The 24,262-nt window shown below is 42.8% G+C and overlaps 1 protein-coding gene across 15 annotated transcripts in view; it reads left to right on the top strand.

The window, feature by feature from the left end:
* XYLB (xylulokinase) overlaps positions 1-24,262 on the top strand; it is a 201,322-nt gene continuing 177,060 nt past the window's right edge. For 6 of the 15 annotated variants that reach the window (XM_058184401.1, XM_058184404.1, XM_058184399.1 and 3 more), the window contains exons 1-6: positions 4,202-4,284; positions 4,969-5,068; positions 7,974-8,043; positions 18,873-18,953; positions 20,483-20,569; positions 23,432-23,560. In XM_058184401.1, coding sequence (XP_058040384.1) covers positions 4,242-4,284; positions 4,969-5,068; positions 7,974-8,043; positions 18,873-18,953; positions 20,483-20,569; positions 23,432-23,560 — 510 coding nt within the window. In that variant the 5' untranslated portion in view covers positions 4,202-4,241. Of the gene's footprint in view, positions 936-1,693; positions 1,801-4,047; positions 4,108-4,201; positions 4,285-4,968; positions 5,069-7,973; positions 8,044-18,286; positions 18,646-18,850; positions 18,954-20,482; positions 20,570-23,431; positions 23,561-24,262 lie in introns of those variants that run through there. The other 9 variants (XM_058184398.1, XM_058184402.1, XM_058184397.1 and 6 more) reach the window with 9 other exon arrangements.

Below are 24,262 nucleotides of genomic sequence, written 5' to 3' on the forward strand. Positions count from 1 at the left end.
AGGAAAATACAAGAAAAGGAAAACAATGGTATATCAATTACAAAATGTGTTTCAAAGTTACTGTATTTTGGAATTATTCCTCGTTGCCAGCAGTACTGTAGTTGCTCTCTAAAGAAACATTGATCTGGAGAAAATGTGATGGGGGGGGGGAAGGGAAGAGGAAGAAAGAAGAGGAGGAAGAAGAATGTTTCAATACCTAATGCCTGTCAAATGTTTTAAAGTGAGGACATTGGTAAATAATACTAAATAACATTCTGATCCATTCCCTCTTGTAATAATTTCCCTATCTTCCTTTTTCCTAGCTTATTCCCACAAGTGCAGGTTCTGCTTTTTGGATCATTGAAGGCCACTTTGCATGGTCAGTTGTGTCACCAGGGCACAGGCATGCTTATTCTTATCCATTCCTATTTGCAATCTTGTTTTTTGATCTCTGTATAATGTTTAAATGTTGATTTTACTGTATGCCCATGAAAGATACTTAGTGTGAGACGGGTGACCATGATAGATAGATAGATAGATAGACAGATAGATAGATTTGATTTTCAATTTTGTTTAACTTCTGCTTCTAGCATCGCTCCAAATAGATCGTCCACAAAGTGGCCGTGCACGCCAGTCCCCTTTTACGCTCTTGCGTCGGACGCTGGTCCGGTCTCATAGAAGTCGGAAAGCGAGTATGGAAAGCCCTGCATACTCCGGACATATGCGTGGGCGGGCCGAGGGGTGGGCAGTCCGGATCTTGCACCACTGCTCCGGAGAAAGCAGCCAGCAGGGAGCGCGGCGCTTGGCGCTGCAAAGGAGGCGTAGTCGTCGTCCGGAGCTGCTTCCACGTCGCCCGCGGCGCCACCCACCGCGCTGGGCCAAGAAGAGGAAGCGGAGTCGTCATGGCCTCGTCTCCTGGGCTTTGCTTCTTGGGGTGGGACTTCAGCACCCAGCAGGTACCGAGCAGGAGGCGGAGGCGTCGGTTGCGGCAGCAGCTGGGCGGGCTGGAAAGAGCCGTTTGGTCCCGGTAGCAGCCTCAGGGCTCCGCCGCCTTCTCTCCAGCAGCGCCTGGTGCGCGCGGAGTAGGGAGACTAACCGCGGCTCCTGCAGCGACTCGCAGCGCAGATCCCATCATCCCCGGCAGACGGGATGGGAGTTATAGCCTGACGCCCCAGAGAGTGTTTATTTGGGAAGGCTGGTTTAAAAAAAGAAGCCTGAAAAACAAAACAAAACTGGAACTCATTTTAGTTTGGATAGAAAATGTACTTTTAGCTGAGCTCCCCCGATGAGACGCAAGATCTCCCATTCTCATTCTGCCTCTTTCTCTTATTAAAATAGTACTGTATATAAAATTTAAAAGGCCAGGATAAATTAAAAAAAAACTTTTAAATTTATTTATTTATTTATTTATTTTGTCACAACAATATATGTAGGTATCAAATAAATAAAACTTATCTATCTATCTATCTATCTATCTATCTATCTATCTATCTATCTATCTATCTATCTATCTATTGAATAATAAATATTAATTAAATAATCTCTCCCTTTCTTCCTGCAAACACGTAGCATATGCTCACTGCACTGAGGTCCTTATTCCAGACTTCTGCTCTGTCAGACGAGTAGGCTAAACTGAGAATCTTATATTTTCTCCAGGTCCTTCAGTTATAAATCCAAATAGTTAGTCACTGACATGTATGATTAATTTGGTTTAGAATAAAAATATAAGGGAGGAAAGTTTGTAGGTGTTTTTGCTTAGATTTGTGCTCCAGTTTCACCCTGCAGTCATAAGGCGAGTACATAGGACTGCAACTTTATTAGGTGAGATTCAAGCAAGGATCCATTTTATGGTAAATCCTTTGCTCAGTTTCCGTTTATAATGCAATACTACTGTATTTTAACTTGGCAAATTTTAAGATGTGAGGACTTTTAACTCCCAGAATTCCATAGCCAGCATATTGCTGACTGAAGAATTCTAGGAGTTGAAGTCCTCCACATCTTAAAATTGCCAAGTTTGAAAAGAACTAATGTAGAATTTCACTGTTATTTTTGACAGGTTAGGTCGCAACCAAAATTTCAAAAGATGTTATTGCCAATTCTGCTACTGTTATCTATATCTGCAAATGCATATTTCTTGTAGATTGGAGACTTTTCCCCCTCAATAGATTAAATAAGAATTCTAAAGGAGTATCATTAAGCACTGCTTGGAATATTTCTTGAGGCATGGAGCCATTTGCCTTGACATCTGCATTTTAGAGAACTCTGTTTACCCAGAAGGGATAAACATCATACTTTTAAAACAATTTTGATCCCCTAGTAAGGCAAACACTGCAAAGTGTTGGTATGAGCCGTTTTAAGACTTCTTGAAGTTTACAACTATATTTAAAAGCAAACCCGACTTGAACTCGCTGAGCTGCTACATACTCAGATGAGGAACCAAAGGTTAATTGTGTAGTTAACTGCTGTAGATTTCTTAATAGTTCAATATCCGTTAGACCAAAACAAACTAAAATTAGAGAGAAAGTTCATGTCACCATATAAATTCTTCTTGCATGTTGATTCTGGATCTTTGAAGGGCAGATTATGTAAACCTCCTTCTCTTTGTGTATCCTATGCTTTAAAAACTGTGTTTCCTGTGAAAATAATCCACAATTATTTTATTCAAAGAGAATATCCAGATGGAAAAGGCCACAATAATTAAAAAATATTTCTTCAAAACTGATTTTCCCACCATTAAGGCCATTAATATTTTCCCACCACATGTAGCCTTAGGAGCCCTCTGGAATTGTAATTTAGAATAAGGGAAAATGTTAAATCCATGGCTAGGAACTAACCATATTTACTGCATGCAGGTAATTTAATTTTAATTCTTGGACTGTTCTTGAAAAAAACTAAGCAGGTTTAGATCTGATTAAAACTTGGATAGGTGATACATGGAGACTCTAGGACTAATAGATTAGATATAAGATTTTGGGGCGCTAGCTGCCTCATTGTAGGATTGTTTTTTCTTACCAGCTCAGGATTTTGGGCCTTGTGGATTTTTTATGTGTGTGGGTAGGTGGATATCATTGTGTTGAAGGCTTTCCATGAGGTCAATATTCTATACTCGGCAGCCTCAATTTCACTACAGGTAGTCCTCGGCTTATTTGACAGTTGGCACTAGAATTTTGGGCATAAGTCAGTGCAGTTATAAGCTGAGTCATTATTGGATCCAGTTCTACAACGATGCTTACCATGGTTGGAAAGTGTATCATTGCAGTTGTTAAGCAAATCACATGGTTGTTAAACAAATCCAGCTTCCCCAGTGGATGTTTTTTTGCCAGAAGGTTACAAATCATGATCACAGGATGGCCATGGTGTGCTGCAACCTGTTGTAAACACAACCAGGTTGACACAGGTCTGAATTGCAATCATGTGTGTCTGCAGGAATGGTTTCTAGCAAACAATTGCTCATTCAGAAGAATGGATTTTCTGAACAGCCACATGATCTAGAAGATGGCCAGGCTGAGCCTGAGGGTGGGGTCAAACACATCCTCATGCCCCCAAAAGAGACAATCCAGCCCCCGCCCCCAAGTTCCCAGTTGAAAATCCATTGTCTCTTATCGAGCACCAATTTGCATTTAGTCTGGCTCCCGGTTTCTTGGGCCTATGCTTGATTTGCTTAAAGAACATGTAATGTCCTTTACAGCCATAATGATTCACTTTACAACTGTTGAAAGCAGTCGTAAAATTGAGTCTGATTATGGGCTTCAATTTATGACCGCAAAAATTGAAATTCCAGATTCCATTGTGGTCGTAAATACTGAATTATTTTCACATTTTTTTGTTGAATAAAAAAAACCAAACAAACCCCACCGCAGTGGTACCAAGTCTGTCATCTTCTATTCCTCTCTTGAGCGGAAGAAAAAAATAGGTCTACCACAAATTAATGTTTTAAAAATTGGGTTTTGTGAAAAACAACTGTAAAAGAAGAGCTTGGTCATGCAGAAATAAGGCCTGGGAGCACTAATAGGGAATGGTAAGATGTTTTTTCCAGCCTAATCATGAGGATTTCAATCTCTTTTTTAGTGATGGTCTAATTTGCACCCGAGAAGTAAGACATTAATCAACGATCCATGCTTTGTGATGGTAGGAAGAAGCCAGCATGAAGTGTCACTTTTTAGATCATGTAGAAATGATGGCTTCTTCCGAATTCAGAATTAATCGCATGTTCTTTCTCCAGCTGAAAGTAATTGCGGTCGATGAACGGTTGACAGTCATCTATGAGGACATTATTAATTTTGACAAGGATCTGCCAGAATTTGGGTATGTTTTTCTTCCTTTTGCCTTTGGTCTAACATAACTGGTATACTCTAGATTGGTCTTCTTTGGATAAAGAAAATCTTGGGATTTGCAATCCCGGCACATCTGGAAAATGCCTTTACAGACATTTTCCAGATGTGTCAGGATTGCAAGTCCCAGAATTCTCAGTTGAAAAATTTAGTTCAAAGGTTCCTCAATCCTGGCAACTCATATTCAATTTTGACAAGGAACACAATGTTTTCCTAGGCACGTATCCTTGTTTATGGATTTAGATGCTATTTTGGAACATAAGCAATCTTGATGAATGACTTACCCCTGGAACAAATCTCTGTTGTTTTGCTTAACTTCGGGTCAGCATGACATTGCACTTAAGATGACATCCGCTTGGAGTAATTAGCCACATTTTCTGCTGACTAACTCCTAGGTGATGCTTGGGAACGATGCTAGTTCCCAGAAATATTGTTTCTACAGCTTTCTTGGAATAATTTAGTCCATTATTTTTTAACTAACCATCTGAAACTGTAAGAAAAGTTATCCAGAATGCTGGCTGGAGAATTCTGAGAGTTGAAATCCACTTCTCTTAAGTATGCCAAAGTCGAAAAACAATGGTCTAAAGTGGCTGGAATTTTGGGATTGTATTTACATATATACGTTGCCCATTCATGAATATGCACTTTATATTTATAGCATTGTTCCAATATCTAAGGAGCTGCCACAAAGGAGAGGGGACTCAACCTATTCTCCAAAGATGCTGGAAGAGAAGTAGAAGATTCTACTTTTTCCTTAGGTATAGGAGCCAGCTGGGTGACCTTGACCAGTTGCTTCTTTTCACTAAGAATTAAAGAATTAAAGAGTTAGAAGTGATATTGGAGGTCTTCTAGTCCAACCCTAATTGGTTCCTGACAAATGGCTATCTTAAAAATCTCCAATAATGCAGTCAGTGTGATGTAATGGGGAAGCTGCTGGATTTATGCTGCCCATCTCACCAAGAGGTGACTCTGAACGGCTTACCACCAAATAAAAGCAACTAGATAAAAGTGTTAAGACTATAATATATTAAAATTGACTTAAAATTAACAAAGATGACAAGGAAGGGAGCAAGATGCCCTTGGGCAGGGAGGTGGGGCCTCATTTCGATCCATTCACTACCTCCAGAATGACATGGACCGCAGGCCTGTTGGCAGAGCCAGGACAGAGTAGGCTGCTCCAGAAGGCTGAGAGGCTAAGGGATGATCTCACCTCTGTGTTTGTGTGTATGTGTAACTGTGTTCCAGAGGCCAGAAACCATGGCAGAAAAGTCTCTTCTCCTGGAATTCCTTGACCGATGGGATCTGTAGCACGCCCTTTCTCTTAATACAAATGGCATGGGCGAGAAGTTTTCCATATAACATGGACCCATAACTTAAAGGTTCTAGTCCTGTCTAATTCATGGAAGCCAGCTGAGTGTCTTTGGGCTTGTAACTTCCTCTTAGCCAATGGCCAAGATAGTTTAGTGGGTAAGGTGCTAGACTAGAAATAGAAAGACCCAAGTACCAATCCTCCCTTAAGCCCAGAATCCAGCTGGGTGATCTTAGGCCAGACAAGTTCTCTGACAAGCTGGACAAAACCATCACCACATTATTGATTGATAGCTGCACCGTAAGAATCAAGATCACGTGAAGTGTTAGTGCCACTTTATAATGCCTTGGTAGGGCTACACTTGGAATACTGCATTCAGTTTTGGTCGCCATGATGTAAAAAAGATGCTGAGACTCTAGAAAGAGTGCAGAGAAGAGCAACAAAGCTAAAACATATGAAGAACAGTTGCAGGAACTCGGTATGTCTAGTTTAATGAAAAGAAGGACTAGGGGAGACATGATAGCAGTCGGGCTGTTCTCCAAAGCACCTGAGGGTAGAACAAGAAGCAATGGGTAGAAACTGATCAAGGAGAGAAGCAACTTAGAACTAAGGAGAAATTTCCTGACAGTTAGAACAATCAATAAGTGGAACAACTTGCCTGCAGAAGTTGTGAATGCTCCAACACTGGAAATTTTTAAGAAAATGTTGGATAACCATCTGTCTGAGATGGTGTAGGGTTCCTGCCTGGGCAGGGGGTTGGACTAGAAGGCCTCCAAGGTCCCTTCCAACTCTGTTGTTATATTATATTATATTATAACTAGGTGAGCGCAGAACAAGTGGTCCTTACATCCAAGAAGTACAGTGCTGAGAAGAACATCAATGACTCTTTTCTGTTGTCCATTGGAAATAACACACAGTACTTGGGAACAACCCTTCTCTGTAAAATATCTTGTCCTTCTCAGTTCTTGCACCTTCCTATGCTAGGAGCAGGTGAAAAAAACTCAAGTTCTTCATCACTCTTTTGTTGTTGTTTTAACTGTTCAGTTGTGTTTGACTCTTGGTGACTTTATAGACAAATCCCAGAGGGGCTTTTTCAGGAGGCAACTGGTTTTTTCTTTTGAAGATGTTTCGCTTCTCATCCAAGAAGCTTCTTCAGCTCTGACAGGACAGTGAGGAATGGAAGGATTTATATTCCTTGCAGACAGCTGGTCCATCTGCATCCTTCTCCATGCTATCTTGTCAAGCACCGCTTCTTTCAGTTGCTGGATGTTCATCTTTGTATCAGCTTTGAGGGCATCAAGCCAGCAAGTTCTTTGCTTGCCCCTTGTTCCACTCACCATTCCTAGCATCATTGACTCCGCCAATGAATTTGGACTCATGACATGGCCAAAATAAATCAGATGTAGTTTTATGATTTTGGCTTCTACTGAAGTGACTGGTTTTATACAATTCAGCACTTTCTCTGTTGCTTGCTCTGGCTGTCCATGTTATACACAATAATTTATACCAGCACCCTAGTTCAAAAGCATCAGTTTTTCTTTGATCAGCCATTCTTAAATGTCCATCTCTTACACCCATAATTCATTATATGGAAGACTGTTGCTCTAGTTAGCCTTTTTTAGAGGGTTCAAAATAATGGCCTTTCTACTTGATAGTTCTGGAGATTGGAAAATGTGCAGTCTTTGAACATTTCTGGGATATATTTTCTTAATTGACTTATGATTATGAAATAGTCATTGACTTATGACCACAGTTGGGGCTGTGCTAAAGTCATTAAGGAAGTCATCACATAACAGACCTGATTTTATGACCATTTTTACCATGGTTGTTAAGCGAATCATGTCATTAAGTGAATTTGGCCTTCCCAATTGATTTTGCTTGTCAGAACCTAGTTGGGAAGGTCACAAATCATGCTAATGTGACTGCAAGATGCAACGCTCATAAATGTGAGTTGCCTGAAAGCACCCAAATTGTAATCACATAACAGCAGAGGCGGTCACTAAACGAACTGTTGTAAATCAGGTTTACCTCTATTAATCTGATTAAAGCAGGAATAACATGGCTACATCAAAGCATAAGTGAAAGTGTCCAAATGTTTTTTAGTTCAAAAAAAACCATCCCCTTTTGGTTTTATTTATAAATAAATTTATTTATTTATTTACGGGCTCAGAGCTGCATTTTAATAAGAAGATGGAATGTATCCTCTTTTTTCCCAATACTGTAATTGGAAGTTGTGAGTTTAGCTGTCCCTTTTATGCACATCTGATCACTAGACAATTGTGTTTGGGGAGACCCAGAGCAGAAAAACAGGTTGCTGTAATGCTATTTGTTCTTAATATTCTTATTTCCCGCAGCACTCAAGGTGGTGTTTACATACATGAGGACAGATTATCCGTCTCTTCTCCTGTGTTAATGTGGATCAAGGTAAGAATTAATCTTCTATTCGTATTGCCAGTGCTTTCTGAATATGTCATTTTGTGGATTTGCTTAGATTTAGGCAATAAAAACCTACCAGACTCTTTTATTTTGCTGGCAAGGAAGAGAGAACCACTGTGGTATGTAGCTACTTCTTTTTTATTTGGGAAAACCATGAAACTGTGGATTTTCAATTTGGATGATTTTTTTTTCCTCTAAAGGAGCCAAATATGTATCTGCTCCTTTGAAGCCAAAAAGTTGGCATGGTTCCTGTATGGAATACAGTTTAATCCAGATGTCAACCATGAGAAATGAGAAAGAATTTAAACTGGTTTCCTAAGAGTTATTTCAAGCAGAAAACTATATGCCGAGACCTTGTTTATGTTTTGAGGCAGGATTTGTAAAAGTAGAGATGAAGGCATGGCTATCATGTTCAGATATTGGCTAAAAACCCACTTTCAGCCTCAAAAGTCTGATACATCTAATAGGTAGTCCTAAACCTGTAACCACAATAGGGATAAGAAAAATGCACTTCTAAAAGTTACGGTCTTTAAGGGAGGCTTTTACATAACCATGATAGATTTTATATCTGTGGTCTTTAAGTGAATCACCATGGATATTAAGTGAGACATTATGTGACCACGGATGTGACTTTGTCAGCTTCTCGCAGATTTTGCCCTCCGGAAAGTTGCAAATAGTTGATCACATGACCGTGGGGACGTTGCAGGGGTTGTAAGTGTGAAAAATGGTCGTATGCTACATTTTTTTTTAGCGCAGTTGTGACTTTTAATGGTTGCTAAACAAGGGGTCCTAAGTCAAGGGCAACCTGTATCCTGCCTGATAAATATTAATTCGTCTAGGAAACCCAAACTAAATGACAAATTATATAAATCGGGATTCTCTAGTTAGATATTGATGCATCTAGAACGAGGCCAGTCAATGGTAGCTCTTGAACAAAGAATATTCCTTCTTTGAGGTATAACATATTTCACTTTTAATCAACATTACATCTGATCCAAGCAATACATTTTTGTTTGTACATTGTACACTTTACACTGTTGTGGTGTAACATTTTAACACTAGAATAGAATTCAGCTATTTTCTTGGAACAGATCTTATATGGGCAGTCCTTGATTTACAATCATTCACTTAGTGATCGTTCGGAGTTGAAGAAATGACCAGTTTTCATATGACCGTTGCAGCACCCTCATGGCCAAGTGATCAGAATTGGGGTGCTTGACAACTGTCATGCATTTATGATCATTGCACTGTCCTGGGGCCCTGTTGTGTCTTGTCCGCTCTCACCGCAGCCGGGGTCTGCTTATCTGCTCCCGAACATGGAGGAATGTATGCCTCCCAGCCCCAGTCCTGGCTCCATGCCCAGACAAGCTGCAGAGGAGGGGGCACCTCCCGGTCCCAGCCCTGGCTCCATGCCCAAGCAGGCTGCAGAGGAGGGAGCACCCCCCGGCCCCAGCCCTGGCTCCATGCCCAGGCAAACGGAGCAGCTAGACCCCTCCCCCTCCTCCACAGCATGTGAGCCTGAGGAAAGTTTACTTCCAACAGCTGCTGATTGGAGTGACCCTCGCATCAGAAGATTGGATAGGCGGAGGCAACAGAAGGAAGAGAGGGGCAGGCCTTAATGAGTGCTGAGTCATGGAGCCACACCCCATGGCCTATATAAAGGATCTGCTTTCTGGCAGTCTCTGAGTCAGGCAAAAGTCGAACTTATCTTGCTGAAGTCACTTACTGGTCTCCTGCCTGCTCTGAGGACTTTGCTAGGACTTTGGGCAGAGCTGCAGAGGCAAGCCTGATTCGGATTTCCCTGACCCAGCCGTCAGCGGAGGAGTGGGACACGACAGGCCCTGCCACCTCCAACTTGCTTCCAAGAAGCGAAGTTGTGGTCGGGGGAGGAAGCCAGATTCACTTAACAGTCGTGGCAAAAATGGTCGTAAAACGGTGCACAACTCACTTAACAACTGTCTTGCTTAGCAATGAAAACCTGGGGCTCCATCATGGTCGTAAGTTACTACCTTTGATAGAAAAGACTCTTCAGTGTGACCTAAATACTCAGTAAATGGCTTGGCTTTTTACTTGGAGCACCAGCTGTTTTCAAAAAGGACAGTGCAGTAAAACATGATCAGCTGTTTTGACGTCTTCATCCAGACATGGATGAAGCTTCTTGGGTTTGGGGTACTACAAGTACCCCAATCCCCAACCCTACTAGTGCAGGTAATCCTCAGCTTATAACAGTCCATTTAGTGACCATTCAACGTTGCAATGGCGCTGGAAAAAAATGATTTAAACCGTTTTTCAACCTACCATGGTTGCAGCATTTCACGATCAAGATTCAGATGCTTGGCAACTGACTCATACTTACGACGATTGCAATGTCCTAGGGTCATGTGATCCCCTTTTGGGCAATCTCCTGACAGGCAACATCAATGCGGGGTGTGTGTGAGTGAGTCAGATTTACTTAACAACTGTGTTGCTAACTTAACAACTGCAGTGATTCACTTAACATCTGTGTCAAGAAAGGTCATAAAATGGGGCCAAACTCACCTAGCAAGTGTCTCACTTTAGCAACAGAAATTTTGGTTTCAATTGTGGTTGTAAGTTGAGGATTGCCTGCGTTTTTCTTCCAGCACTACAGATTGTAGGATATTTGTGTTAAGCATGATAGCTCATCCCTTAGTGCCTTAGTGAACCGAAGCTTCTGGTTTTCCTGCCATTTTGAGTCTAACTTAACCAGAAGATCTGGACAAACAGACGGTCACAAAGATTTATGTTTGTCCTGCTGAGTGAATAGTTCGATATTCACGATATTCATAGTTTGATAGGCCAGCGCCAGAAATTGTTGCTAATAGAAGGGAACTCCAATGCGTTAAGGTATTATGACCCAGGGTGGCGCAGTGGTTGGAATGCAGTACTGCAGGCTAATTCTGCTGATTGAGACTGCCAGCACTTTGGCAGTTCGATTCTCACCAGGCTCGAGGTTGGCTCAGCCTTCCATCTTCGCGAGGTCTATAAAATGAGAACCCAGATTGTTGGGGGCAATAGGGTGACTCTGTAAACTGCTTAGAGAGGGTTGTAAAGCACTCTGAAGCGGTATATAAGTCCAAGTGCTTTTGCTATTGTTATATTCCCGTGACGGCGAACCTATGGCACGCATAGCCATATCAGTGGGCACACGAGCTCAGCTCTGACGCGCATGCATGTGCTGGCCAGCTCATTTTCGGTCCTTCTGGGCCCACCAGAAGTAGGGAAACAGGCTATTTTCTGCCTCTGGAGGGCCTCGGGGTGGTGGCGGCGGGGAAGGCCCGTTTTTCTCTCTCACCTGGCTCCAGAGCCTCTCTAGGAGTCGGGGGGGCGAAAATGCCCTTCCCCACCCCCCGGAGGTCTTCCGGAGGCAAAAACATCCCGTTTGCCAACTTCTGGTGGGATCCATAGAATTATGGGTGTTGGCACGCATGCACGCGACCCCCCCCCGCCCCCCTCCTGGTATGCGATGGCAAAAAGGTTAGCGAATCATTGCTATATTCCTCCACTCCTGAATGCCCCTGCTTGCTATGGGAACTTTGTCAACTTTGTTTTTTTTGCAATTGGCAGAAAGCAACTCACAGGAAGGCTGCCTGCGATATATTTTGCCCACCCCACCCCCTGGATGGTGTGTCTGGAGGAACGGCATTTTTCTTCTTAATAAGAGCTGCCATAGATTTCAATAATTGGCTGCTTTGCGCTATCTGTGTCATTAGATGATTCAGCTACTCAGTTCAGCATTATTAAAAGTGGGTTATGCAAGGCACTATTATGTTTGCCAGACAATCTATAATTTGTTTGTTTACTATCTCTCAATGTTCTTTAGATTTTCCTTTGATGATGCAGTTTTTCCCGGCTTCTTTAAATAGTTGCATTTTTATGCCATCATTTAACCTAACAGATGTGATCATTCAAACGTGATGCTAACGTTTTAGCCCTGGATGATATGCAATTTTAACATAATTACATCGTCTCCCCCGTTTTTATTTGTATTTAATTTAATTCTTATTATCGTATTTGTATTTAATTCTTATCAAGGCTTCATTGGTCTTTCCCAAGTTTTAATCATAAACACTGTTCCCTTTTTTTTTGTTTTTTAAAGAAAAAGGAAGATAAACCGTTCTGGTTTCCATCTGGAGGATGAGTCCCCGTTTCCTGTCCAGATGATATTTTAATTCTTGGAGGATTTTTTTTCTTTCTTTTCTGAGAGGAACAGACAGAAATTTCTCCCAAGGTTCATTTGTTAAGCAAGTTTTGCCCCATTTTACAACCTCTCTTGCTATAGTTGTTAAGTCCAGTTGTTAAGTCACTTAAGCAGCATTTCCAATTTTCCTGCTGGCTTCCCACAAGCAAAGTCAATGGAGAATCTGGCAGAGAAGGTCACACGTTGCAGGTAGTCCTCGACTTACAACAGTTCACTTAGTGACCGTTGGAAGTTGCAACAGCACTGAAAAAAAAGGGATGTAACTGTTTTTCACACTTACGACCGTCGCAGCATCCCCATGATCGTGTGGTTTGCATTCAGATGCTTTGACATGGGGTTCACATTTATGATGTTTGCGGTATCCTAGGGTCACGTGATCCCCTTTTGTGACCTTCTGACAAGCAAAGTCAAGGGGGAAATGAGATTCACTTAACAATCGCGTTTACTAATTTGACAACTGCAGTGATTCACTTAACAAAAGTGACAAGAAACGTCGTAAAATGGGGCAAAACTCACTTAACAAATGTCTCACTTAGAAACATAAATTTTGGGCTCGGTTGTGGTTGTAAGTTGAGGACTACCTGTATTTTGACTAGTCCCTGCTCCTTCTGATGGCCTCTTTGTCCTCATACTGCATTGCAGCAGCCCCTGCCTCAACTTAGTCTCCTGGGCCTCCCGAGGCCTCCCTCAACCCCCTGAAGCACCCCAGCCTTACCGTAGGACTCACGATAAACCTCAGGGTACGACCACAATTGAGCCCAGAATTTCTGTTGCTAAGCAAGACAGTTGTTAAGTGAATTTTGCCTCATTTTCCAGTCCTTCGTGACATGCTGGTTAAGTGAATCCCTGCAGCCGTTAAGTCAGTAACCCGGTTTTTTTAAAATTTATTTATTTACATTTATATCCCGCCCTTCTCCGAAGACTCAGGGTGGCTTACAGTGTATAAGGCAATAGTCTCATTCTATTTGTATATTTTTACAAAGTCAACTTATTGCCCCCCCAACAATCTGGGTCCTCATTTTACCTACCTTATAAAGGATGGAAGGCTGAGTCAACCTTGGGCCGGGCTTGAACCTGCAGTAATTTGCAGGCTGCTGTGTTCTAATAACAGGCTTCTTACCAGCCTGAGCTACCACGGCCCATCCCATACCAACCACGGTTGTTAAGTGAATCTGGCTTCCCCATTGACCCTTACTTGTCAGAAGGTCACACAGGGTGAAAACGTGACCCTGGGACAATGCAACCATCACAAACGTGAGCTATCTGCCCAGTGTCCAAATTTTGATCACCTGACCACGGGATGCTACAGTAGTCTTTAAGTGTGAAGAATAGCAATAGCACTTAGACTTATATACCGCTTTACAGTGCTTTATAGCCCTGGGTGAGCAGTTTACAATTGTCAGCATATTTTCCCCAACAATCCTCATTTTACTGACCTCGGAAGGATGGAAGGTTCAAATTTGCCGAAGTGCATGATCGTAAGTCACTTTTTCCAATGTTGTTGTAACTTTGAACAGTCACTAAACGAATGGTTGTAAGTCGAGGACTTCTGTACTCAGAAGCCATCCCTGGACCAGAAGGAAAACTTGCCTTCCAAAAATGCTTCTCAACCAGCCCACGGAGAGAAACTCACAGGGCTCAAAGCATTTCTGTGAACAGATACGAGTCTAGGCCAGAGTTTATCCTGTCAATTGTTTTCAAGTAAGATAATATTTAGAGGAAAAAAATAAGTGGTACAGGTAGTCAGTGACTTACAATAATTTGTTTAGTGACCATTTGTAGTTACAGTGGCACTGAAAAAGTGACTTAGGGCTATTTTTCACACTTACCGTATATACTCGAATATAAGCCGATCCGAGTATAAGCCGAGGTCCCCAATTTTACCCCAAAAAACTGGGGTAAACTGGGGACTCGAGTATAAGCCGAGGGTGGGAAATGAGGCAGCTACCGGTCGGGGAAACCCTCCCTCCCTCAGCCGAGAAGGCTGGCGGCTCCCCCGCCCCGCCCTCTCACTGCACCGGCAGGGCTTCCCCGCGCTAATGCAAAAGCCCGCCAAGTTTGCGCCATCCGGTATAATGTGAAAAAAAGAAGAAAAAAAAAACTCGAGTATAAGCCGTATATACTCGAGTATAAGCCGAGGGGACGTTTTTCAGCACAAAAAACGTGCTGAAAAACTCGGCTTATACTCGAGTATATACGGTACAATATGTGTAACTGTGGACTCAGCAACTGTTGTAAAGTGCAAACCGGTTGTCTAGCACCCAAACAGATCACATGACTGTGGGAGTCATGGTACTGTCACTGAACAAGTGGTCATTAAATGAGGACCATCTATACAAGTGGTCCTCAACTTACGACCGCAGCTGAGCCCCAAAATGTATGTTGCTAAGTGAGGAATTTGGTGATTGAGGTTTGCTCCATTTTACGACTGATTTGAGCTTCTTGCCCATTTTCTAAGTGAATCACTGCAGTTATTAAATTAATAAAATCGTTGTTAAGTGAATCTGGCTTCCCCATAGACGTTGCTTGTCAGAAGGTCGCAAAAGGGGATCACATGACCCCGGGACGCTGCAACCGTCATAAATATGAACCAGTTGCCAAGCATTTGAATTTTGATCGTGTGACCCTGGGGATGCCACAGTGTGAAAAATGGTCTTAAGTCACTTTTTTCGGTGCCATTGTAACGTTGAATGTTCACTAAATGGACTGTTGTAAATCGAGGACCACCTCAATTACATTCCTTTCTATCCCCTTTATAGGTTAAAACACCTTCCTATCCCCGTTCTTTGAAATGAAAGTATTTCAAATAAAAGCGAAACTCACAATCGCTGTGAGCGTTTGTACAAACGCAAAGGCAAAAAAAGAAAGCAAGCGGTGGAGAAGTGTTGTGTCTTGCCCGCCCTCAGAGCAGCCGGGGCCTTCTTATCTGCTCCCGAACACGGAGGAATGTATGCCTCCCGGCCCCAGTCCTGGCTCCATGCCCAGACAAACTGCAGAAGAAGGAGCACCTCCCTGCCCCAGCCCTGACTCCATGCCCAGGCAAACGGAGCAGCTAGACCCCTCCCCCTCCTCCACAGCATGTGAGCCTGAGGAGGGTTTATTACCAACAGCTGATTGGAGTGACCCTCGCATCAGAAGATTGGATAGGCGGAGGCAACAGAAGGAAGGGAGGGGCAGGCCTTAATGAGTGCTGAGTCATGGAGCCACACCCCATGGCCTATATAAAGGATCTGCTTTCTGGCAGTCTCTGAGTCAGGCAAAGTCGAACTTATCTTGCTGAAGTCACTTACTGGTCTCCTGCCTGCTCTGAGGACTTTGCTAGGACTTTGGGCAGAGCTGCAGAGGCAAGCCTGATTCGGATTTCCCTGACCCGGCCGTCAGCGGAGGAGTGGGACACGACAAGAAGCATTTTCTGACGTGCTTCTCTCTATCCCCTTTTGCCCCAAAATAAATAAAAATGTACATTCATTCCTTGGCTTCACGGCTCCAGCGGTGCAAATCCATCTCGCTGATTTGAGGTTGGCCATGCTCAATGTTGTCCAACAGATGGTTGAATTCTGGCCACGGGCCTTCTTAAGTCTTCACAGCTGAAAGGTACAGATGAGTTAGCATGGTTTCATTTCTCCGCGAACACTTTTGCTTTCAAAGGTTGCGCGCGTGGCTGTGAGAACGAGTTTCACCCAAGCTTTTAACCATAACTTTGCCATCTTGCCTGGCATTGCTCAGCCAGATCCAGACTTCCAGAAAACTGGTTCTGCTTTCAGGTGAGCAAAAGCTGGGGAAGGAGAAGGCGGGATTGGCCTTCATACAGGTAGTCCTCATTTAGTGACCGTTCAAAGTTACAGGGGCACTGAAAGTAGTGACTTACGGCCGTTTTTCACATTTGCAACCATCGCGGCCGTGCGATCAAATTTTTGACACCTGGCAAATATTTATGACCATGGCAGTGTCGTCGTCTCCCCCTTTCTCCCTGAGAAAGTCTTGGCTTTCTCAGCCACAGTTGTGTCAGATGTCGTGAGAAAAAACAAGCCAACTTGGTTTTCTTTCCAATAGTGACTCCATTTATTGGGCCTGCTACAAACCGGGTCTCAGTAAAAGTCAAGGTCTCTCTGTATAAAGTCAGCGCTGAGAGCTTCTGCCTCTCAGCCCCTTTTAAACATCCTGCGCTGTTCATGTCCCGCTCCATGGCTGAACTGCTCTGTTGATTGGATGCCCGGCTGCTCTCTCCCTCCTCGTCTGACAGCCTCAGTTGCCACGTCATCTGCTAAATCCCAGAACTAAAGCAGCTCTTCCTAACACCCAGCTCTCATCCCACTCTATCCCAGCCATTAGTGTGCTGATTCTTTTCTCATGCTTATTAAACGCAGATCCCTGCAGCCCTCAAACAAATCCTTGATATGTCATCCCTTTGGATCTTTGATTAGGGGCTGTTCCCATGATCCGGATCCCTGTAGCATCATGTGTCGAGCCGGAGATGGGCTCAACACAAAGTCAGTCGGCAAGCGAGATTCACTTAACGACCATGTTGCTAAACCTAACAACTGCAGTGGTTCACTTTAACAAGACTGACAAGAAAGGCCATGAATTGGGGCAAAATTCACTTAACAAATATCTCACTTAGCAAGAAGAAACTTTGGGCTCAATTGTGGTTGTAAGTCAAGGACTACCTGTATTTATAAAAAAAGGAAGGGTAAATGTGTTGGGTCCCACTGCAAAGCTATTCTGCCTTCATTCTTCTGTGGTGAAACAATATGACCAACTGGGGAGATTGGCTTAACCTAGATAGAACGATCCTGGGGCTGTTTGAGGATAGAGCTACTTCTCCCTTCCCTCAGCGCTGACTGATTTATTTCAGTGTTTATTTGTTCAAGTTACAAGCTGTTTTAGCCCAAGTGATTATGCACTATTCGAGCCAATAGAGCAAGGAGACAAAATGAGTTCCAGAACAAGAAAATCCCCGAGATCTATTGCTATATTAGGGAAGACAAGACTAAGAACAATATTGCAATATCAGGGTGAATTGCAGTTCCCTGTCCCGGGGCTAACGCTAGAACTTCTGTCTTGTTCTGCATGGCCGTAAATTTGGGACTGTGTATGACAAACAACTTTTAAGACTTCTGGACTTTAAGTCAAAGAATGGGAGGATGGGGAATTTTGGCTGTTGAAAACCACAAGTCTTAAAAGTGGCCAAGTTTGGAAGGAAGGGAGAGCGGGAAGCAAAAGAAGGAGGAGGAGGGAGGGAGGGAGGAGGAAGAAGGAAACAAGAGGAGAGGGAGGGAGAGAGGAAGAAAAAAGGAAGGAAGAGGAGGAAGGAGGGAGGGAGGAAAGAAGGAAACAAGAGGAGAGGGAGGGAGAGAGGAAGAAAGAAGGAAGGAAGAGGAGGAAGGAAGGAGGGAGGAAAGAAGGAAACAAGGAAGCGAGGAGAGGGAGGGAGGGAGGAAGAAGGAAGGGAAGGAAGGAAGGAAGGAAGGAAGGAAGGAAGGAAGGAAGGAAGGAAGCAAGAGAAACAAGAGGAAGGAGGGAGGAAGAGGAGGAAGGAAGAAGGGAGGAAGGAAGAGGAAGGAAGGGAAGCGAGGAGAGAGGGAGGGAGGAAGAAGGAAGGGAAGGAAGAGGAGGAAGGGAGGGAGTGAGGAAGCAAGAAAAGAAGGGAAGCAAGAGAAGCAAGAGGAAGGAGGGAGGAAGAGGAGGAAGGAAGAAGGGAGGAAGGAAGAGGAGGAGGAAGGAAGGGAAGCGAGGAGAGAGGGAGGGAGGAAGAAGGAAGGGAAGGAAGAGGAGGAAGGGAGGGAGTGAGGAAGGAAGGAAAGGGAAGCAAGAGAAGCAAGAGGAAGGAGGGAGGAAGAGGAGGAAGGAAGAAGGGAGGAAGGAAGGGAAGGAGAGAGGGAGGAAGGGAGGAAGAAAGAAGGAAAGGAAGAGGAGGAAGGGAGGAGGGAGGAAGGGAAGGAAGAGAAGGAGGAAGGGAGGAAGAAGGAAGGAAGGGAAGAAGAAAGGGAAGGAAGAGAATAAGGAAGGGAGGGAGGCAGGAAGGGAAGGAAGGAAGAAAAAGGAGGAGGCATGGAGGTAGGCAAGTCTTTTGGGGTGGATGCTATCTCCCAGGGAAGACATGGTCACCACCATCGCATGTCTCCAAGGTCCCATGACTGCCATGATGGGATCTGGAGGATACCTGCTCTGCTAGAGCTAATAACATGAAGAAGCAACAAGGAAGAGATACTGTTCCACAGACAGCCTGGTTCTGAACCATGAAAGGATGTTACTGATGATGGTCTTGAAATGTCCTCAGAAGTCAACTGGCAACTGGTTCAACTCACAGAACAGAGGTGTTACCCAGGAGTTTGCCCAGTTGCAGACCCACATCCTGGGTCTTATACGGGGTGTGTGTGGGTGTGTTTGTTATGAAAAAGAAGTCATGATGCATGTGGAAAAGGGGCAGAGCTTCAGTGGCATGCTTGTGATCACCGTGTCAATTTTTTTTGTAAAAAAAAACCCTTCATGGGTGCACCTGGCATTTCTTTTCTGTTTATTCCTGAGACGTGTGAGATTTTCAGATTTCCAAAACTACTGAAATTTTCTCTGCAGTGTTTTTTGCTTCTTTTTCTAGGCCCTGGATCTGATTTTGGAAAAGATGAAATCTGCAGGCTTTAATTTCTCCACTGTAAAAGCTTTGTCTGGAGCTGGACAGGTTGGTTAAAAGGAGGGCGGGGGTGTGTGATGATGAAAAACAGATGCTTTGGGCTCAGTATGTTTCCAGTTTAAATCCTTCCTCCTCCCTCCCATTTCCTTCCTTCCTTCCTTCCTTCCTTCCTTCCTTCCTTCCTTCCTTCCTTCCTTCCTTCCTTTCTCCCTCCCTCCCTCCCTCCTTCCCTCCCTCCCATCTTCCATCTTCCTTCCTCCCTTCCATCTTCCTTCCTTCCTTCCTCCCTTTCATCTTCCCTCCTCCCTCCCTCCGTCCCTCTCCCATCTTCCTTCCTTCCTTCCTTCCTTCCTTCCTCCCTCTCCCTCCCTCCCTCCCATTTCCTTCCTTCCTCCCTCCCTCCCTCCCTTCCATCTTCCTCCTTCCTTCCTCCCTTCCTCCCTTCCATCTTCCTCCGTCTCTCCCACCCTCCCTTTCTTCTTCCTCCCTCCTCCCTTTCTTCTTCCTTCCTTCCTCCTTCCATCTTCCTTCCTTCCTTCCTCCCTCCCTCCTCCCTCCCTTCCTCTCATCTTCCTTCCTTCCTTCATCCCCCTCCCTCCCTCCCATCTTCCTTCCTTCTTTCTTTCCTTCCTCCCTCCCTCCCTTCCATCTTCCTTCCTTCCTTCCTCCCTCCCTCCCCTCCCTCCCTTCCTTCCTTCTTTCCGTCCCTCCCTCTCTCTCTCCCTCCCTCCCTCCCTCCCTATGGGTGTTGTATACCTTCCATTGATTCCTCTACCAGAGGCCTTGGAGTTTGAGGGTTCTTTGCAGGATCTTAGCTGTTCATTCTGGATAGAGTGCTTTGTTCTTGGGATCTGTTGGAGCCTTGACTTTCCCCATTCTCTCTACTTCCTCCTTCAAGCCCTGCTGGTTCTCCAGCTTCTGGTCCTCCTCACTTGATGGAGCTTCATCTATCAGCTCCTTGTCTGCTCCCATAATATGTGATTGATTGGCCAGTACAGATTAGGAGTTCTCTGCATAGTGTAGGCCTTTTAAAATGCGTTGCATGTCTATTTTTGAAGTGGGAAGTTAATTTATACATTCATTTAATTCCCACCTCTGAACAATAAAATACATTTTAAAATCTGGGATTATGATTACCGTTTCTGTTCTCTAAGAAATAGAAACTTGTTGATTTGTTTTCTTTAAATTTATTTTTGTTTTTTGTTTTAGCTGAGAGATTCGGTATGTATGTGGATGCAACATATTATGTGTCTCTCTCTGTGTGTGAGAGACTACACACACACAAACTATTCCAGGTGAACCACAATATGTCTACCTTTCTATCATTTTTCTGTCATCTACTATTACCCATTATCAGAATGGTTTATAGTTTTCTAAAAGACATTTTGATCCTGGTATATAATTATAGAAGGAAACCAAAGAGAAAATTTTAGAAAAAGCTTTTTCTTTCAGCAGTAAATAATTGTTTTAATCTCACCTTTGCTCGCATTATTCAGCACTGGCGGTATGCACATTTATCATCATTTAATGGGAATCATAGCATCAAACTTCTTTCTCTATTTTTCCTAACTTAACAGCAACATGGAAGTGTCTATTGGAAAGAAGGAGCGAGCTCTGTTTTGCAAAATTTATCACCTGTTCTTCCTTTACATCAATCACTGAAGGTAACCGTCTCCAGGGGTTTTTCGAGGAAGTTAGAAGTTGTTCTTGCTCACTGACCTTAACACTGATTGATCTTAGAAAACCGTAGAAGATGCTTTATAATTTTCTTGGCTAAGAACAAATGCAGCTGATACTACATCACAAGGTGATGGATTTTCCTTTACATAGACCATGTGATACATTCCACATTTACTTAGTCTTTAAGAAAGAAAAGAAAGGAGAGGGGAGATTGATTGTTTCTTGTCGCTGTCTTCATAAAATAAAATTGTGACATACTGATTTCATTGTTCTACCGAGTTCTGGATTGATTTAAGGGTGTCATTTCTGCAAAAGCTCACACAAGGTTCTAGAGATGTTTTCGACTTTCACTTAGTGGTTTTTGTTTTTTTTGTATTCGGCTATAGTAGGCCTAATTAGTGGATCCAACTTGTCCTCTTAATGTGATTAATAGGTTTTTGCAGACTTATATTTCAGATACATACATTTTAAAAAAATGAGTTTAATGCTGAGATTAAGAGACTCTGAGTCGAATGTACTCAGCAAATTTTATTATTTATTTATTTATTTCATATGCCGCTTGTCATAACTGTTTTGAATAACTGGGCAGCTTATAATAATGTAAGAAGCATTAAAAACATTAAAATTAAATTTAACAAATAAAAAATTTAAAATAATATGGTCCAACCAAAAAATAAATAAAAATAAAAGGTCAAAATTATCACAGAATGTTCAAAATGAAATGATTCTCATATTCGGAATATTTTCAAGGAATATTTGAGAAAGATTGTTGACAGATACTGATTTTGCTTGCAATGATTTAGAGTCAAACTGTCCCCTAATCACTGCATTTCTTTAAAATGTTCTTCCTGCTGAGTTTATGATTTCATTGGCTTTTTTTTTTTTAAACACCTTTTGGAGCATGCTTTTAAATTGGAATTTCTTTGATTTTTTTAAAGAAAAATATTTCATTTTGCTTAAAAAACAAGATAGATCCCAATTGTGTTAGTAAATCGAGGACTACCTGTATAGAAAATGCACCCTAGCTGGGTCGCTTAATACAATTAAAAACACCATCAAGAACATAGCTTCTTACACAGCTTAGGTGTAGCGTCTAGTAAGTTTTGCTGTGACTTGAATGTCCCAAAGTAGAGGATAATGTCTAATGTGTAAAATAACGACTCTTTTTCCTTGCTAAAATATTTCCTCTGCACCATTGTAACACTTTCCGTTGTGGAAGTTAGATGTGCTATTGTCCTAAACCAATTTTTGACCCTGACTTTACATGTAGTCCTTGACATAACAACCTTTTTTTTTTTAGTGTTTAGTTTAGTTTACTTTATTGATTAGCCCTTGGGCCATTTCAAAGTGCAGAGTTCCAGACACAAATTATTACTAAAGTCTGATAAAAACAATTTAAAATGGAATTGGATAAAATACAATTTGAAGTGAAATTGGAATAAAATACGATTTAAAATGAAATTGGAACAAAATACAGTTTAAAAAGAAATTGGAATAAAACACAGTCATGTAATATATAGATAAAGAAAATATGATAAAATTGTATTTCGGTATCACGTGAGCTTAAATGGACTCCAGAGGATGGTAGAGGATAGGAAGGCCTAGAGGAACGTTGTCCATGGGGTCGCAATGGGTCGGATGCGACTTTGCAACTAACAACAGCAACAATCACCCCTACAATCTACCCCAATCAGTTCCACATATGCCGATCTCAACCGAACCATTTTGCTTAAGGACTGTGCTGCGTTAAATGCTATTTTCAGATTCTGACCACACGTAAGGTAAGTTGTTTTGATATGGGGATCCCAATGGATCATTCGTTCGATATATAGACGAAGGTGCCTGTCTCTCACCCTCTTGTACAGGCAACAATCAAAGAGGATGTGAGCCAGGTCTTCTATCTCTGCCACTCCGACTGTTTCACTGGCATTGATAAAAGTGAATTATGTGTGGTTTTCACACTTATGACCATTGCAGCATCCCCATGGTCACATGATAAAAATTTGGGGCTTGGCAACTGGGTTATGAAATCACCATTTATATGATTCCTCGTCAGCTTCCGACAAGCAAAGATAATGGGGGAAATCCAGATTCGACTAACAACTGTATGATTCACTTCACAGCAGGGATTTGCTTAACAAGTGTGGTTAAAAAGAAGGTCGTAAACCAGGGTACAACTCACTTAACTGTCTTGCTTAGCGACAGAAATTTTGGGCTCAAATAGGACGGTGAGTTGATTACTACCTGTATTGTCTTAAACCAGGGGTAGTCAACCTTTTTATACCTACCGCTCACTTTTGTATCTCTGTTAGTAGTAAAATTTTCTAACCGCCCACTGGTTCCACAGTAATGCGCCATGTATCATCATCTGCGCATGCCTCTCGCGCATCGTGGATTGGGTTTGTGGGGGGCCCACCGGCTACCAGCTCTGCTTGTCTGTTACAGCTGGGTGGTGTGGGGGGAGATGCGCGAGTTATTCTGGGACGAGGCTCTTTTGTTTGCGGCCGCACTATAGCGCCATTTAGTTTCACTTATGTAACGTGAACTAAACTTATGCACGGGCGATGGAAATAGTATATTTTCAGAAATTTAAATTGTCACGGGGAATTTTATGAAAACCTAATGAAAATGTTTTTAAATAATGCTATGAATTTTTTTTAAAAAAGTCAATTAAATTAAAAAAAAGGAAAGTGCTTCAGTATTGGACAAAAACCCCTACCGCCCACCATGAAAGCTGGAATGCCCATTAGTGGGCGGTAGGGACCAGGTTGACTACCACTGTCTTAAACCAACTTGCAACTCTGACTTTATTGGCTGTTCTTCTGTCTCTCCCTTGTTTCCAACAGAATTGCTTTTCTGTCAGCAACAGTCCAGTTTGGATGGATTCCAGCACAAGTGCCCAGTGTAATTCTCTGGAAGAAAAGGTTGGAGGGGCTCAGAAATTAGCCAACATCACTGGCTCCCGAGCTTATGAGGTGAGAGCTGTTGGAGAAGATAACCAAGAAGATCTAATGTGAACACTGTCTAAGACTTCCTTTCCATGTTGTTCCCACAAAGCAGGAATCTCCAACCTGTGGGCCGTGGCCCAATACCAGGCCATTTGCAATTAGTGGGCCGGTGCAGACACCATGTGATGACCTGGGGCATGGCACGAAAGCAACACAACCAGAGAATAGGTCTAACTCCCCGTTATTGCTCCAACTGTGCCTGCAAACATTCCCACATTCACTACAAGTCCTGGAGCAAAGCTCTCACATGTACCTTCAGAAGCCTCTGGCTGCGAGTAGTCCAGTAAGCCAGGTTAGCCCAAACATTAACCAGGGCCAGCAGTCCAATAAGCCAGGTTAGCCGAACAGTAACCAGAGCAAGAAGTTCAGCGAAGCAGGCAAACTGGCAAGCCCCACAAGACAGAGTACAGCAATTTGAGCAAGGACACACAAGGCACCACAGATTATTTATTTATTTATTTATTTATTTATTTATTTATATTTATATACAGCCCTATCTCCCTAAGGACTCAGGGCGGTTCACAGGCAGTTAAAACAACAAAAGATTAAAAACAACAATTAAAAAACTTATTCTATAGCCAAATTTTTAAAACAATATAAATAATAAAAACCCCTTAAAATCAATTTCTTTAAAATCTAATCCAGTCCCGCGCAGATGAATAGGTGTGT

Source organism: Ahaetulla prasina, chromosome 4 (assembly GCF_028640845.1).
Source record: "Ahaetulla prasina isolate Xishuangbanna chromosome 4, ASM2864084v1, whole genome shotgun sequence".
Lineage (NCBI taxonomy): Eukaryota > Metazoa > Chordata > Lepidosauria > Squamata > Colubridae > Ahaetulla > Ahaetulla prasina.